The following is a 14,742-nucleotide window of genomic DNA, read 5'->3' as shown; positions in this document are numbered from 1 at the left end:
AATGTATACATACAGTTGCCATCACAGTGTCCATGGATGCCCATGCGCCCTCAGAGGCCTTCCCTGGTGCCCACAGGGTCCCAGCCCCAACCAAGGTTAATTTCACCCCAATACACTCTCCACATTAGCCTTGGAAAAAAGTGCAAATACTTTCCCCACCAACCCTAGTCCGTCCTGTGAGAAACTTGCCAACCAAAAGCTATAGTGTTGGACACCATTCTAACTCCAGGCAGAAATCCTACAGCAGAATAAGGTGATAGGATCTTGAAGTGTGCGAGATGGACTGTGCAACAGGTGGGAGAGGTCATTGCTTAATGAAACAGTTTCCTTGGAAACAGAAAGCTAGCATACCAGAATGAAAAATTATAGCCTAGTCAACTGGGAACTGTAGTGTAAAAACCCGAAGGGCACCAGGCTGCACTATGTTGTTATGGCACGGATAGAAAATCCCTGCTGAAATACCACTGATATTTAAAGACACACAACACAGTATCATATTTTTACTTTTGAGAGGCTATGGTAGTTTTTATTTTGGGGGTGGTTTTTTGTTTTTCAGCTTCACATAATTTCTTCCTGGCTTGAGAACCTCTTAAGTGGTATTTCCTAAATAATATTTTTTGTGTGTTATAATTTCCGTATTTGCACACAGTGTATGGGAAAAAAGGTGGGGAAAGAAAGGCACCTTATTTTCCTCACTTCCTTCAAACAAAGGCAACTGTTTTGCAGGAAGCTGGATAACCTTCTGTTTATTCATTTACCCACAATATCATTCCACTCTTGCGATTGAAGTCCCAGGGGTTTCTCCTGATAACCAACGTCATATACAACCTGCTAGAGAGCAATTATCTCGTTCTCACAGGAAGCCAGAGACCCAAGATCCTTTGGTGATCAATGGTTGCAACATTACAAACACTGAAGAATATAAAAGCAGCATGCTTAGGGTCTGCTTTGCTCAGGAGATGTTATCTAAAAACATAAGAGCACCAGGAGGCAATAAATACCAGTGGAACATTTCTGGGAGGGGGAGCATTTTCCCTTTCGTCTAATGAGTGCCTCGAATGAGACCCACTCTCTCAAACTTTAAAAAGTAATTTAGGCTGCCAGGAGTTTGATGAACAAGTTGGTCCCAAGACTTCAAAGTCCATATAGAATGCTCAAGATGAGAAGTGATTTGTATTTGCAGTATTTAGGAAACAAAGGAGATATATACTTCAGTGTAGCTGGCTTAAATTGCCATCTCTGATGCATTTTCATGCGGTCCCATAGAGACCATGATGAAAAACACATGGAATTGTCAAAGAACTGGAGTGTTCTTATATGCTTCAACTGTGAGGTGACATGGCAGGTTGTTTTATTTGTTTGTTTGCTTACTTATTGCAGACACTTTATTGCTCCCCTATCATTTTGCTGCTGCACTGAGCTAAACTATGGTTTGGGCTCACCATTTAGGTCTCCCAAACAAACCCTAAGAATTTAGCAAACCCAGAACAAACCTATGGGTTGAATCTCATGCCAGTCCTACTCAAGAGTAGACCCACTAAACTTAATAGACATGTCTAACTTTCAGTGTGTCTACAGACCTCCCAGATTCAAGAACAAAGCCACCTTTGATGCACACACACAACCCTTCAATAAGGGACATGAGTAGTGATTCAAACCACTCTCCCACTCCTATGTACTTGTTGAGCAGCGCTCAAGATGGATCCTGTGCCAGAAACAGTTCGAGCTAAAGGAAAACCTGTGGATCTGAATCAAGCACAAACTAGTTCTGATGCCTAGGAATGGCAATGCCAATCAGCATGAATCATTGTGCTTTCATAAACAAGGAGCCCAGGCAGTAAGCAGTTAGTGTGTGTGTGCTTTCCTTAAGTAAATGCAACCAATGAAGAAGCAACTGTACTGTATGAGCTTTTGAGATGCTCCGCACCAAAACGTATCTACTGAACAGCAAAATTCTGCAGGGCTAAGAAACTACAAAAGATAATAGAGAGAAAGAGATAGAAGAGAGTTTCCAGATCATTTGCTACACGCAGAAAATGCAGAACGACTTCCAATGAAGGAGAGCAAAAGACAGGGTAAAATTTAAAGGGAATTTCCCACTCACAAGATTAACTGACTGTGGGTTAAAGCCTCAGCGCCTAGGACTTGCCGATCGCATGGTCGGCGGTTCGAATCCCTGCGGCGGGGTGCGCTCCCGCTGCTCGGTCCCAGCGCCTGCCAACCTAGCAGTTCGAAAGCACCTCCGGGTGCAAGTAGATAAATAGGGACCGCTTACCAGCGGGAAGGTAAACGGCGTTTCCGTGTGCAGCTCTGGCTCGCCAGAGCAGCGAAGTCACGCTGGCCACGTGACCCGGAAGTGTCTCCGGACAGCGCTGGCCCCTGGCCTCTTAAGTGAGATGGGCGCACAACCCCAGAGTCTGTCAAGACTGGCCCGTACGGGCAGGGGTACCTTTACCTTTACCTTTAGTGTGCTATGATGAGCAAGCTGTCAACCTGCAACTGAATTCTAGGTCCATATCTCAGCTATGAAGCTTACTAGGTGGTCTTGCCCAAGTCTCAGTCTCTCTCTCTCTCTCTCTCTCTCTCTCTCTCTCTCTCACACACACACACACACACACACACACACAGCATGTTAAATATGCACTTTAACCACTGAGAAATGGTCTCCTTCCTTTTTAATAAGCTAACGTATTTTCCACATGTTTAGTTTAGTTAACTGTGTGTTTGTTTTTTAAAAGAAACACTTGCATTTCTTTCAGTTTCAGAAAGATTTATAAATTGTTGACATATAAATCTTTGTTGCTTTGAGGCCAAGGGATGTCTTTGGCTCATGACCACCGCAATGCCAAAAGATTGCGCAAATCATAGACTTGGAATCTGTGTGATGTGCTTGATGCCCAAGTGGAACAGCCAGCCTCTTTTTCCTTAGAATTATTCCAGGAAGTAGCAACAGTATAGACACAGAAATTCTGTCCAGTTGTTTCCATGGAAAGTTAAAGAAATGAAGAAAGAGGATATCTGATATGAATGAGTCCTCCACAGTAGTGATTTCAGTCTTTCCAGATCAACGACCTGCCTCTAACTCCATCCGGAACCCACATTTATTTATTTATGTTATCTATCTATCTATCTATATCATCTATCTATCTATCTATCTATCTATCTATTTATCTATCTATCATCTATCTATCTATCTATCTATCTATCTATCTATCTTCTATCTATCTATCATCTATCATGCAAACACACACACACACACACACACAGAGAGAGAGAGAGAGAGAGAGAGAGAGAGAGAGAGAGATTCAGTGCTCTCTTTTTTGGTAAAAAATGAGGTACTAATATCCCTTTCCTGATCGAAGTTCTCTGGGTGTCAGCACAAGATGGCTGCCAGGGGGAAGCAAAAAAAAGAATTATATATACAAGAGGTGACCATTAGGAGCATGCCTAAGCCCACCCCAACCCATTACACCCCACCCCCATTTTGCCCTCATCTGGATCCAAAAGGACCCATGTGTTAACTGGATATGAACAAAATGGTTGCCGCCTGTAATTATATCTCTCTGCCGGTCTACAAATCTTGTTCTGTCTCTGTCTCTTCTCAGTCTTCCATTTTTTAATTTGCAGTATTTATAGCCTGCCCTGAAACAAAAGTCCTAAGCATGGAGCACAACAAGAAATAAAACAGTATTTAAAATTGGTTAACAACAAATGTATAAATCCAGAACAAGAAGAGCTGCAAGGATTAAAAGAGGAAGACATTGTAAAAGGCCTTGTATATTTTAAAAAATACTGTATTTTTAAAGATTTTAAAATATTAAACACCTTTTAAAAAATAATAGAAACACTATTGGATTAGGTGTAAAGCATGGCAACTTGCCCAAGACCATCCAGAGAATTTCACGGTCTCCCCAATCCAAATCCAATGCTGTAGCACTAAGACAGGGAATCTCAGGCTTGTGGCTGAATGTGGCCTTCCAGGCCTCTCTCTATTTAGCTTTCGGGACTCTTCCCAAGCCATGCTGTTTCCCAGGACACACCTCTGTAACTTCCCAGGCCCTGCTCTGCATAGGGCATCCTCCTCAAGTGCTTTTGCCTAGCTGTTATGCTTTGCTGAATGGAGATGTGTGCTTACATAGAAACCCCTGGCTTTTGCATGGCTGGAAAGTAGCTACTGTACACATGCTTACTCTGCCCACTTTTGTCCCTGGTGCCAGCCACCCTTGGCATGTGGCCCCTGGAAGGTTGCTCCTGAGGGCCCTCAGGTTGAAAAGGGTCCCCCAGCCCGTGCCCTAATGGCTCCTGTGACCACACTGGTTTTCAAGAAGAGCTGAATAGAGACAAAGACATTCCTGGAAAAACCAAGATCTCCAGAAATTCAATATTGAATTAAGAGATTGAAATCATACCCATCACATTTAAAGTGGCTACAAATATGCATGTCTATTCCACCATAAAGCCCAAGAAACCCCAGTTAATTACATAGCCATGTCCACAAGTGGGATATCTGTGTAACTTCCTGTCTATGTAACTTCCTGAGCCAGTAGGTCTGGGAGGAATGTAACAGTTAAGGTGCTTTAAAACCATACAGAAAGGTGGAATTTGATACACATATTGTCCAAGTTATCCTGTACTCTGGGGTAGCCAACATGGTGCCCCCCCCAATGCTCTTGGACTGGAACTCCCAACATCCCTGACCATTTGCGAATGGTGTTTCAAATATATGCAATTTCTCTTACATGTGCAGTGCCTTGAAACGTAACCCCTGCGTAAATTAGAAGTTGCCTGTATACCTGTTTAATATTTTAGCTCCACCTTTCAAAAGAATAAAAGTGCTTAAGTTTATGCTGATTGTTATAGACTACCTTTGGCCTTCTCGGTAGTGGTGCCCGCCCTGTGGAATGTCCTCCCATCAGATGTCAAGGAAATAAACAACTATCTGACTTTTAGAAGACATCTGAAAGCAGCCCTGTTTAGGGAAGTTTTTAATGTCTGGTGTTTTATCGCTTTATCATTATTATTATCATTAATTCTGTTGTGAGCTGCCCTATTGATTGTATCTTCCCTCCCCCTCTCCTCTTGCTGATCTTAGTCATAGTTTCCCGATGACTTGTTCGGATACTAAGGAAGCTGAGCTGTTTGTTCAAGAGTCTAGAAGATCACTGCATCACAGAATGTCTGCCGCGTGCAGGAGTTGAAAGAAAATTAAAAATCTAGCCAAGGAAATGGGACAGCCTGTCCCAGAAATGTGTACGTTCAGAAATACAGATGATGCAACAGGACTTCAGCCTGATGTTGTAAGAGTTCTTTCAAGTGAAGAAACTCTATAATCATGAGCATTGATGATGCAAACAATTATTGGATCCAGACTAACTCGCTTTCACTTAGTTCCAAATGAACTCAATGGGGCTTCAGCTAAGCCATGGCTGACTTGTCCCATTAATTTTAAAGGGGCCTAAGTTCAATGGGCTTAGCCAGTTTCCAACCCAATTCCTGTAGACTCAATAGGGCTAACATTAACAGCTGACCTCAGTGAATTAGTCTAATCTCTTGTGAAGTCATCTATACCAGTGGTCATCACAACATTTAGTGGTAGTATGTTCCAGAAGACAATGATGTATTGAATATAGGAGTACACTCCCAACCCAGCTGAATCTCTTGCCCATCAGTTTTGCCAGATGTTCCTGAATTATTAGGCATTATGGGGGCAGGAAAAAGGGACGCGAGTGGTGCTGTGGGTAAAACCTCAGCGCCTAGGGCTTGCCGATCGCATGGTCGGCGGTTCGAATCCCCGCGGCGGGGTGAGCTCCCGTCTTTCGGTCCCAGCTCCTGCCCACCTAGCAGTTCAAAGCACTGCTAAGTGCAAGTAGATAAATAGGTACAGCTTTATAGCGGGAAGGTAAACGGCGTTTCCATGTGCTGCGCTTGTGCCGGCTCGCCAGAGCAGCTTCGTCACGCTGGCCACGTGACCCGGAAGTGTCTCCGGACAGCACTGGCCCCCAGCCTCTTAAGTGAGATGGGCGCACAACCCTAGAGTCGGACACGACTGGCCCGTACGGACAGGGGTACCTTATGGGGGCAGGGGGAGCCTCCCTTGCCCATTTCCTTTAATATTGTGTCTATTACAGTATAAGCCTGCAGGCAGGCTCTGTCTTATGCTTTTATCAAGAGATAGGCAATTTCACTCACAGACACACCGATGTTATTGGACGACAACTGCCACCATTGTTGAACAATGGCCATACCAGTTGGGGCTGATGAAAGATACAGTCCAAAAACACCTGGGCGCAAAATCAAAGGGCCAACTGGCCCAGCATTCCTTCTGCTGCCTCCTTCACCAGAACGAAGCAGACAAGCAGCTTGGAAATCCAATCTCCATTGTCCTGATGGAGCCAGCTGGCCCATTTTGTTCACTTTCATCTCTATTGTTGTTGTTTAGTCGTTTAGTCGTGTCCGACTCTTCGTGACCCCATGGACCAGAGAACGCCAGGCACCTCTGTCCTCCACTGCCTCCCGCAGTTTGGTCAAACTCATGCTGGTAACCTCGAAAACACTATCCAACCATCTCGTCCTCTGCCGTCCCCTTCTCCTTGTGCCCTCCATCTTTCCCAGCATCAGGGTCTTCTCCAGGGAGTCTTCTCTTCTCATGAGGTGGCCAAAGTACTGGAGCCTCAGCTTCACAATCTGTCCTTCCAGTGAGCACTCAGGGTTGATTTCCTTCAGTATGGAGAGGTTTGATCTTCTTGCAGTCCATGGGACTCTCCAGCACCATAATTCAAAAGCATCAATTCTTCGGCGATCAGCCTTCTTTATGGTCCAGCTCTCACTTCCATACATCACTACTGGGAAAACCATAGCTTTAACTATACAAACCTTTGTTGGCAAGGTGATGTCTCTACTTCTCAAGATGCTGTCTAGGCCTGTCATTGCCCTTCTCCCAAGAAGCAGGCGTCTTTTAATTTCGTGGCTGCTGTCACCATCTGCAGTGATCATTGAGCCCAAGAAAGTAAAATCTCTCACTACCTCCATTTCTTCCCCTTCTATTTGCCAGGAGGTGATGGGCCAGTGGCCATGATCTTCGTTTTTTTGATGTTGAGCTTCATCTCTATATACAGCCTCATACATTTTTAGGCGCTTTATAAGGTGGTAACTGTCATCAGGAAAAAATACCTAGAATATCCCTCACAGAGGTAGTCCTTGCCAAAGCCCTGTATTCCCAGGGAAAGAAAACAAGGGAGCGGGGGAGAGCGAGAGCAAGAGAAAGACAGCTCTTTATCCTCACTCTCAAATTGTACAGTAACAAGAGGAGCAAAAACAAACAGAGTTAGGCTTGATTCCCATGGCGACAACAGGCTATTTCATCTGCTTTGTACTTGGGGGCTTCTGTGGCAACAAATGCAAAAAAGCTGAGGCCAGCAAACCTTTGCTTGCTTGGGAGTCATCTGCCTTAATATCATCCCGGATGAAAAAGGGATATGAAATATGGAATGCTACCTTTATTTTCATTCCTTGCAAAACTGACAAACGCGAAGGATTAGGGATGGGGAAATAGGTTGCTTTTGCTTCCTGTTTCTCATCCAAATGGTTTGATTCTGAGAAGGGACTTAAATGCAGATCTCCACACTTCTGAATCAGCTTTGAGATTATGATGATTATTATTATTCAAAGTCCTCATGAAAATTTATCAGTCAATAAACACATTTTTGCAAAGCAATTTCCCCCAATATAATGCATTTTTGAATGTTGTTTCCACTACTACATGCATGTACAGTGGTACATCGGGTTAAGTACTTAATTCGTTCCGGAGGTCCGTACTTAACCTGAAACTGTTCTTAACCTGAAGCACCACTTTAGCTAATGGGGCCTCTTGCTGCTGCCACGCAGCCAGAGCACGATTTCTGTTCTCATCCTGAAGCAAAGTTCTTAACCTGAAGCACTATTTCTGGGTTAGCGGAGTCTGTAACCTGAAGTGTATGTAACCCGAGGTACCACTGTATATGCACACTTTACCCTAGGGTATGCATTACTTGACCAGAAATTTGCTATGCAAAATTAAGAGAAGTGTGAATTTGGAAGGATGGCTATGTTTCAGTTCTTGTATTGCATCAGAAAGTGTGAATTAAGTAGGTTGGTCTTTACAGTATTTATTAACTGAATTGAATTCCTCCCTCCCATCCCTAGCCAAGCCCAATGTTGGGGCCAGCTGCCTAATTCTATACCAAGAGTTGCCAATGTGCCCCCCCCCCGATGTTGTTAGACATTAGCTCTCATAAGACCCAGCTAGCATGGGTGTCTGTAAGGGATCATGGGAGCAATATCTGGACAACACCACACTGGCTATCCCTGATCTGTCCCTGGTCGGGGACAGAGGGTGGCGCTTGGGGGGGGGGGAATTGTCATCGCGTCACTCCTTGCTGTGTGGAGTGCCTCAGGGTGCAATACTCTCCCCGATGCTTTTTAACATCTTTATGCGCCCCCTCGCCCAGCTTGTCCGGAGTTTTGGGCTGGGTTGCCATCAGTACGCTGATGACACCCAACTCTATCTGTTGATGGATGGCCATCCTGACTCAGCCCCAGATACACTGATCAGATGTTTGGAAGTATGTGGGAGCCGGTTGAAGTTAAATCCTTCGAAGACAGAGGTCCTTTGGCTGGGACGGGACGATATGGGATTGGGGGGGGCAACTCCCATCTCTTGCGGGGGTGCAATTAGTGCCAGCACTGTCCGTTAAGAGTTTGGGTGTAATCTTCGACACCTCCCTTTCCATGGAGGCGCAGATTGCAGCTATAACAAAGGCGGCATTTTTTCATCTCCGCCAAGCTAAGCAGTTGGCTCCTTACCTCTCTCGCCCTGACCTAACCACTGTGATCCTTGCGACGGTCACCTCCAGACTCGCTCTACGTGGGGCTGCCCTTGAGACTGACCCAGAAACTCCAGCGGGTGCAGAATGCCGTGACGAGACTCCTTACGGGGTCCTCGCTGCGAGATCACATTCACCCGGTGCTATACCAGCTACACTGGCTCCCGGTGGAGTACAGGATCAGGTTTAAGGTGCTGGTTTTAACCTTTAAAGCTCTATACGGCCTAGGACCCTCGTACCTACAGGACCGCCTCTCCTGGTATGTCCCACAGACGAACTTACGGTTTTCAAATAAAAACATCTTGAAGGTCCCAGGCCACAGAGAGGTTAGGCTGGCCTCAACTAGAGCCAGGGCTTTTTCAGCTGTGGCTCCGATCTGGTGGAACGCTCTGTCACAAGATACTAGGGCCCTGCAGGACTTGACATCATTCTGCAGGGCCTGAAAGACAGAGCTGTTCCATCAGGCCTTTGGTCAGGGCACAGCCTGACTCCCTCCTTTAGCAATCTTCGCAGAGCTCTGGCCCAGTGGTTGCCATTAGTTTGATCTGAGTTAATTTTATAATGAATAATTTTGGTATGTTGTACTATTTTATTGTTGTTAGCCGCCCCGAGCCCAGCTTCGGCTGGGGAGGGCGGGATATAAATAAAATTTATTATTATTATTATTATTATTATTATTATTATTATTATTATTTACATCATTCTACATATGGTGATCAAAACTGCAGCTGCTCTTTTGAATGATTGGAAACAAAACTTAGGGGCTCTTGAGTTTTTGTGGTGTGGAAGAACAGAAACTGAATCTTACACCTCTTGCCACAGTGTTCTAAATGTTTTGATTCTGAGGAGGAGGAGAAAAACCCCTACATTTTGGAGAAGAGATTTACAACAATGTCCTAAATCAGCTTCCAACCCTGTCCTACATATTTTGAAATTGTAATTGCAAAGCAATTCCAGTGGGATATGTTGCCAGACATCATTTCTGGTTCTTCTGCTTGCCTAGCACACATATTTTATTTATTTCATCTCATTGCTGCATTTCCTGGAAAGGAGTTCAAGGTGATGAGGTTATTTCATGTTTATCCTCACATCACCCCGGCAAGGTTGTCCAAGGCCAAAAAGCAAGCTCCATTTATCTATATTTCTGTTCTTGTATGCTGCTTTTTGTTAATGCCTGAAGTAAGCCAATGCTGCCCCTCCTGTTCTCTCCTTCCCCTCTCTCTTTACTTGTAATATTTTGCTGCTGCTGCTAATGCAGCAAACCTCCCCTCCTCTCTGCCTTGCTCTGAGGAATGGAAAGAGGTTCCTTCCTCAGAGTGAGGCATTTGTGAGAGGAAGCCTTGGAGGATGCCTAAACCCATCACTGCTTCTTTTCCAGGGTGGCTAGACGTTTCTTTTAAAATTTATTTAAAAACTTAAAATTGCTGTTAAACCACCACCTCAGCACCTGCCACCTGGGGCAATCGCCTCATTTTGCTTAGTGAATGCACCAGCCCTGGTTTTGAATCAAAGTCTCCTGGGTATACAACTGATGCTATGCACTACCAGTGACAGATGTTGGGGCCTCAAATTTCAGAGGCACCCTGTGTAACACCAAAATTTGGTGCTCACTGCCTCTTGCCTTCCATTCTACATGAGGCATTGTGCCTAGTGCAACTGAACTGGTTGGACTCCCCTGAATCTGCCTCTAGCACTATCCTGCTAGCTCATTAATATCAACCTGCTTGGCAGGTTTCCTGCTTGGCAGGGGGTTGGACTCGATGGCCCTTGTGGTCTCTTCCAACTCTCTGATTCTATGATTCTAACCCCTTGGTTAACTACAGTCGTATCTCGGAAGTCAAATGGAATCCGTTCTGGAAGTCCGTTCAACTTCCAAAACATTCAGAAACCAAGGCGCGGAACCCACATCGGATGTTCAGGTTCCAAGGAACATTCGCAAACCAGAACGCTCACTTCCAGGTTTGCAGCGTTTGGGAGCCAAAACGTTCAAGTCGCAAGGCGTTCAACTTCTGAGGTACAACTGTATTTACATTAGCCCAAGCCCCTTGCAGAACTTGAGAGTATAAATTATGAAATTTATATAAATTATAATTATTAATTTTATAACCAGCCTTTCATTTCAAAAGGAAAGATCGAGGTGGTTCACAAAGAAATGAAATCCAACAGCAAAATAGGTATGTGTAGAAGTGTGCATGCACACGAAAGCTTATACCAGAACAAACTTAGTTGGTGTGTAAGGTGCTATTGGACAATTTTTATTTTTTATTTTTTTACTGCGTCATACCAACACGGCTACCTACCTGAAGTAAAATAACAAGTAGAATAAATCAAATGATAAAAAATTCTGATACGTGCAATTATAACGCACAGTAAAACAACTACATTAAATGCTTAAAATATATGTAATAAACAAGTTCATGAAAACAGCATCACAGTTAAAACAACCATCAAAAAATAAAATCAGGGAAAGGCTTATCTAAACAGGGTGTGTCTACAAAAAAATGACAGAATGCTAATAGTGATGTGGGGCCTCCCATATTTAAGTAGGGAGTGCATTCCACAATACTGGTGCCACTATGAAAAAGCTGGTCCCCATTTAACACAAGCTGATAATAACCGGGCCATGGCATTACGCCACCTGCTCCAAGTTCTGAAGATGGGGTGGATTCAAAATCTAGGCTAGCAGTAGAACACCTACATTGCGTGCAAAAGATCCCAGGTTCAAGCCCTGGCATCTCCAGCTGGAGTGAGAGAAGATTCTTCTCCAACCTGCAAAGCAAATCCGTGTGTAGACAAATAGTGAACAAGATGGAATAAATGACTCAGTAGAAGGCAGGTGCCTATGTTCTGAAATCTAAAGAAAAATGAGTGATTTGTTGTGGTTGTTTAAAGAAGTTGGAACTAATATCCTCTATGCCACACCCTGGCTTCTGGCACAGTGCAGTTAAGATGCTTTTAGAGCCGACAATGTAAGAATAATCAATGAACATTCCTGGCTTTGCTAATTGCCAGAATGAAGGCCAACAGGCAAACATCCCACTGGCTTCAACCTAAGAAAATTCACAAGCAGTTTGGGTCACAAACAGCCACTCTTCTGTGTGTATATACATATAATATATATTTTTATATTCTGAGAATGCTGCAAAATAAGTTTAGTCCATTTCCCTCTCACTCTCAATAATCTGTGGTTTGGCATTAACTGCAGTGGCTGTTTCTTGGGGAGGAAAGAAAGATTTGCATATAGTAATAATAATAGTAATAGTAATTAATAGTAATAGTAATAATAACTGGATGACCCGTTTCTATCAATTAGTCGCAAGGATCAAAAGCCCAATTGTCGTATATTTAGGATGTGTGGATTAGAGTGTACTTGCAAGCCAACCCACAGTCAAATTACATCAGCTAAATAGGGTCAAACTGGGTCAGCAAGGGGTTGGGAAAATAAATTGGGAAGGTGTGGGCAACAGTCTCTCAAATTTCAATACAGTATAGCGAGTCATTATGATGGCACATCTGTCTTGAAACCTGCGCTGTCATGATCAATGCTAGCAAAATCATATTTATATAGGGTGTATTAAAGCCATGCTAGATTCCTGCAGCCAACATCCCCCCCCCCCCACAAATAACTGGGCTAGTTAGTCTTTACTGCTATGTAATAATTCTATTAGAAGATGGTGCAGAGTTATGGGCTAAGAGAATATGCTGTCAACTAGGAAGTCTCCAATTCAAAGGCTACCCCTGCCATTAACATTAAGGTGGACTTATGCTAACTGTTTTCTTTTAGCCTCCATCCCTCCCCATCTGCAATATGCAGGGACATAATACTGACTTACATTCCAGGGTTGCCGTAAGGATTACAACTAGGTAATGTACATTAAAGAAACTAGGTAAGAACATTAAATATTCCTAGACACAGGAGAATGCTTTCAACAACTAGGTGTCTCAATGTTCTGCCATCTGTAGTTATGGAAGGTTGATCTACCAGGTTGCCTTCGCATTTGAGGGTTTGCCTTGCAGAAGTGGCTCAAGTTAAAAATCTTGCCCATGCTCTTCTGCATCAGCCTTTGTCATCCTGGTGCCCTCCAGATATTTTGGACTATAAGCTGGCTGGGGCTGATGAGAGTTGTAGTCCAAGGTATATGGAGGGCACCAGGTTGGTGAAAGCTGTTTTACATTATAATTTTTGTCGTGCTATAGCAGCCCGGTTTATTTCCCCAGGATTTCCTTTGTACTCTGAGAACTCAAAGGACAATTCCTCCAAGTGCCCCTATTTTCCAGGGACAGTACTGGATTTACAGAAGTTGTTCTGGTTTCTGATTTGATCAGAATGTTCTGCTTTTCCTTAGGATGTCCCTATTTTCATCAGAGATAAGTAGCTATACAACCTTTAGAAGACATCTAAGGCAGTCCTGTATTGGGATTTTTTTAATGTTTATTTTTTAATGTTTTTATTTATGTTGGAAATCGCCCAGAGTGGCTGGGGAAACCAAGTCAAATGGGCAGGGTATAAATAATAGAATTATTATTACAGTGGTGCCCAGCAAGACGAATGCCTCGCAAAACGGAAAACGCGCAAGACGAAAGGGTTTTTCGGTTTTTGCGTCGCTTCGCAAGACGAATTTCCCTATGGGCTTGCTTCGCAAAACGAAAACGTCTTGCGAGTTTGTTTGCTTTTTTCCTAAAGCCGCTTGAAGAGGCGCAGTTGCGACGGACCGTGCTTCGCAAGACGAAAAACATCGCAAGATGAAAAGACTCGCGGAACGAATTATTTTCGTCTTGCGAGGCACCACTGTATTATGGAATAGGACATCCCTATTTTCATTGGAGACATGTTGGAGGGTATGGGGGGAAATTTGCATTTCAGTTTTAATGGCAGACTCCAATACTTAGTTTACAAAATATATAGCAAAGTTCCTTGCTGTAGCCTTCACAGCTAGGGCACACTGTTAAAAGGAAGATGAGTTCTGAGTCAAAATTGTCTCTCTTTTTTAAACTCTTTTTGATTGTGGATTGTGTGTACTTTGTGTTTCCACCCCTGCTGTGTTGTCTTGATAACTCTGTACTGTATCTGATGTTTATGGTCTGTAGACCAAATAAACTAAACTATAACTAGATATTGCTTGTGAATTGCTCTTAATACTTGAAATTTGCTATACAAATGTGGAGTACCATTTTATTTATAATCTGCTTTTCAGACAAGATTCACTCACAATGTAGCTCACAGCTGCCCTTCCAACAAATAAAATCAATCAGAAAATCCAGATTTATTAGCAGTAGAAAGCCAATACATAAAAAGTATAGACACATGTGGATGATAAAAGTAGAAAATAATAGACTAAACTATCTCATTCTCAGAATGTCTCAAAGTTCAATATGTGAAATGACCTTAGCTCCCTATCTTTTCTGCTCACTTCAACCTTCTCGCCTTACCCTCTTCCCTACCTTTAGTTTCCTGTTTCTCAGGAAATCACATTCTTTGAATCATTCCTTCCTTCAGCATCTGGGCTCCCTGCTTATATAGTTTCTCTAGCTCCTGGAACTTCTTTCCTAGTTCTTAGCCTTTGCCAAAAGTGAAAGGTCAAAAGTGAGAGGGTTTTGATCCCATCCAAACAGGCAACTTCCCCTTCCTTCATAGAAGCTGCACTGCAAACATTCTGGCAATAAGAAGTTTGAATACTGACAATGGTGCAGCTTGTGCATGATGCTAAACAACGGTTCGGAGCTAGCTGGACGAGCCTCCACAAGCACTGGACTCATGTGCTCCATCCTCCCCCTTCTTTCTCCTATAGAACTAAAAGGATGCCTTCTGCTGAGTTTTGTTTCACTTTCAAAGAATCTCCGTTTTGTATGAACCAAGGATCCTGGTTTAAAACAAACAATG

The 14,742-nt window shown here is 43.5% G+C and overlaps 1 protein-coding gene across 3 annotated transcripts in view; it reads right to left on the bottom strand.

Moving 5' to 3' along the window:
* CMIP (c-Maf inducing protein) overlaps positions 1-14,742 on the bottom strand; it is a 149,767-nt gene that overhangs the window by 61,250 nt on the left and 73,775 nt on the right. The window contains exon 1 of one of the 3 annotated variants that reach the window (XM_083752133.1): positions 3,881-4,036. The exons of the other annotated variants lie outside the window; for them this stretch is intronic. Coding sequence (XP_083608259.1) covers positions 3,881-4,021 — 141 coding nt within the window. The 5' untranslated portion in view covers positions 4,022-4,036. Of the gene's footprint in view, positions 1-3,880; positions 4,037-14,742 lie in introns of those variants that run through there. 3 annotated transcript variants of the gene reach the window in all.

Source organism: Podarcis gaigeae, assembly GCF_964106915.1.
Source record: "Podarcis gaigeae genome assembly, chromosome: 8".
Taxonomy (NCBI): Eukaryota; Metazoa; Chordata; class Lepidosauria; order Squamata; family Lacertidae; genus Podarcis; species Podarcis gaigeae.
Note: the sequence above shows the minus strand (reverse complement) of the source record. Positions and strands in the feature narration are given on the sequence as shown.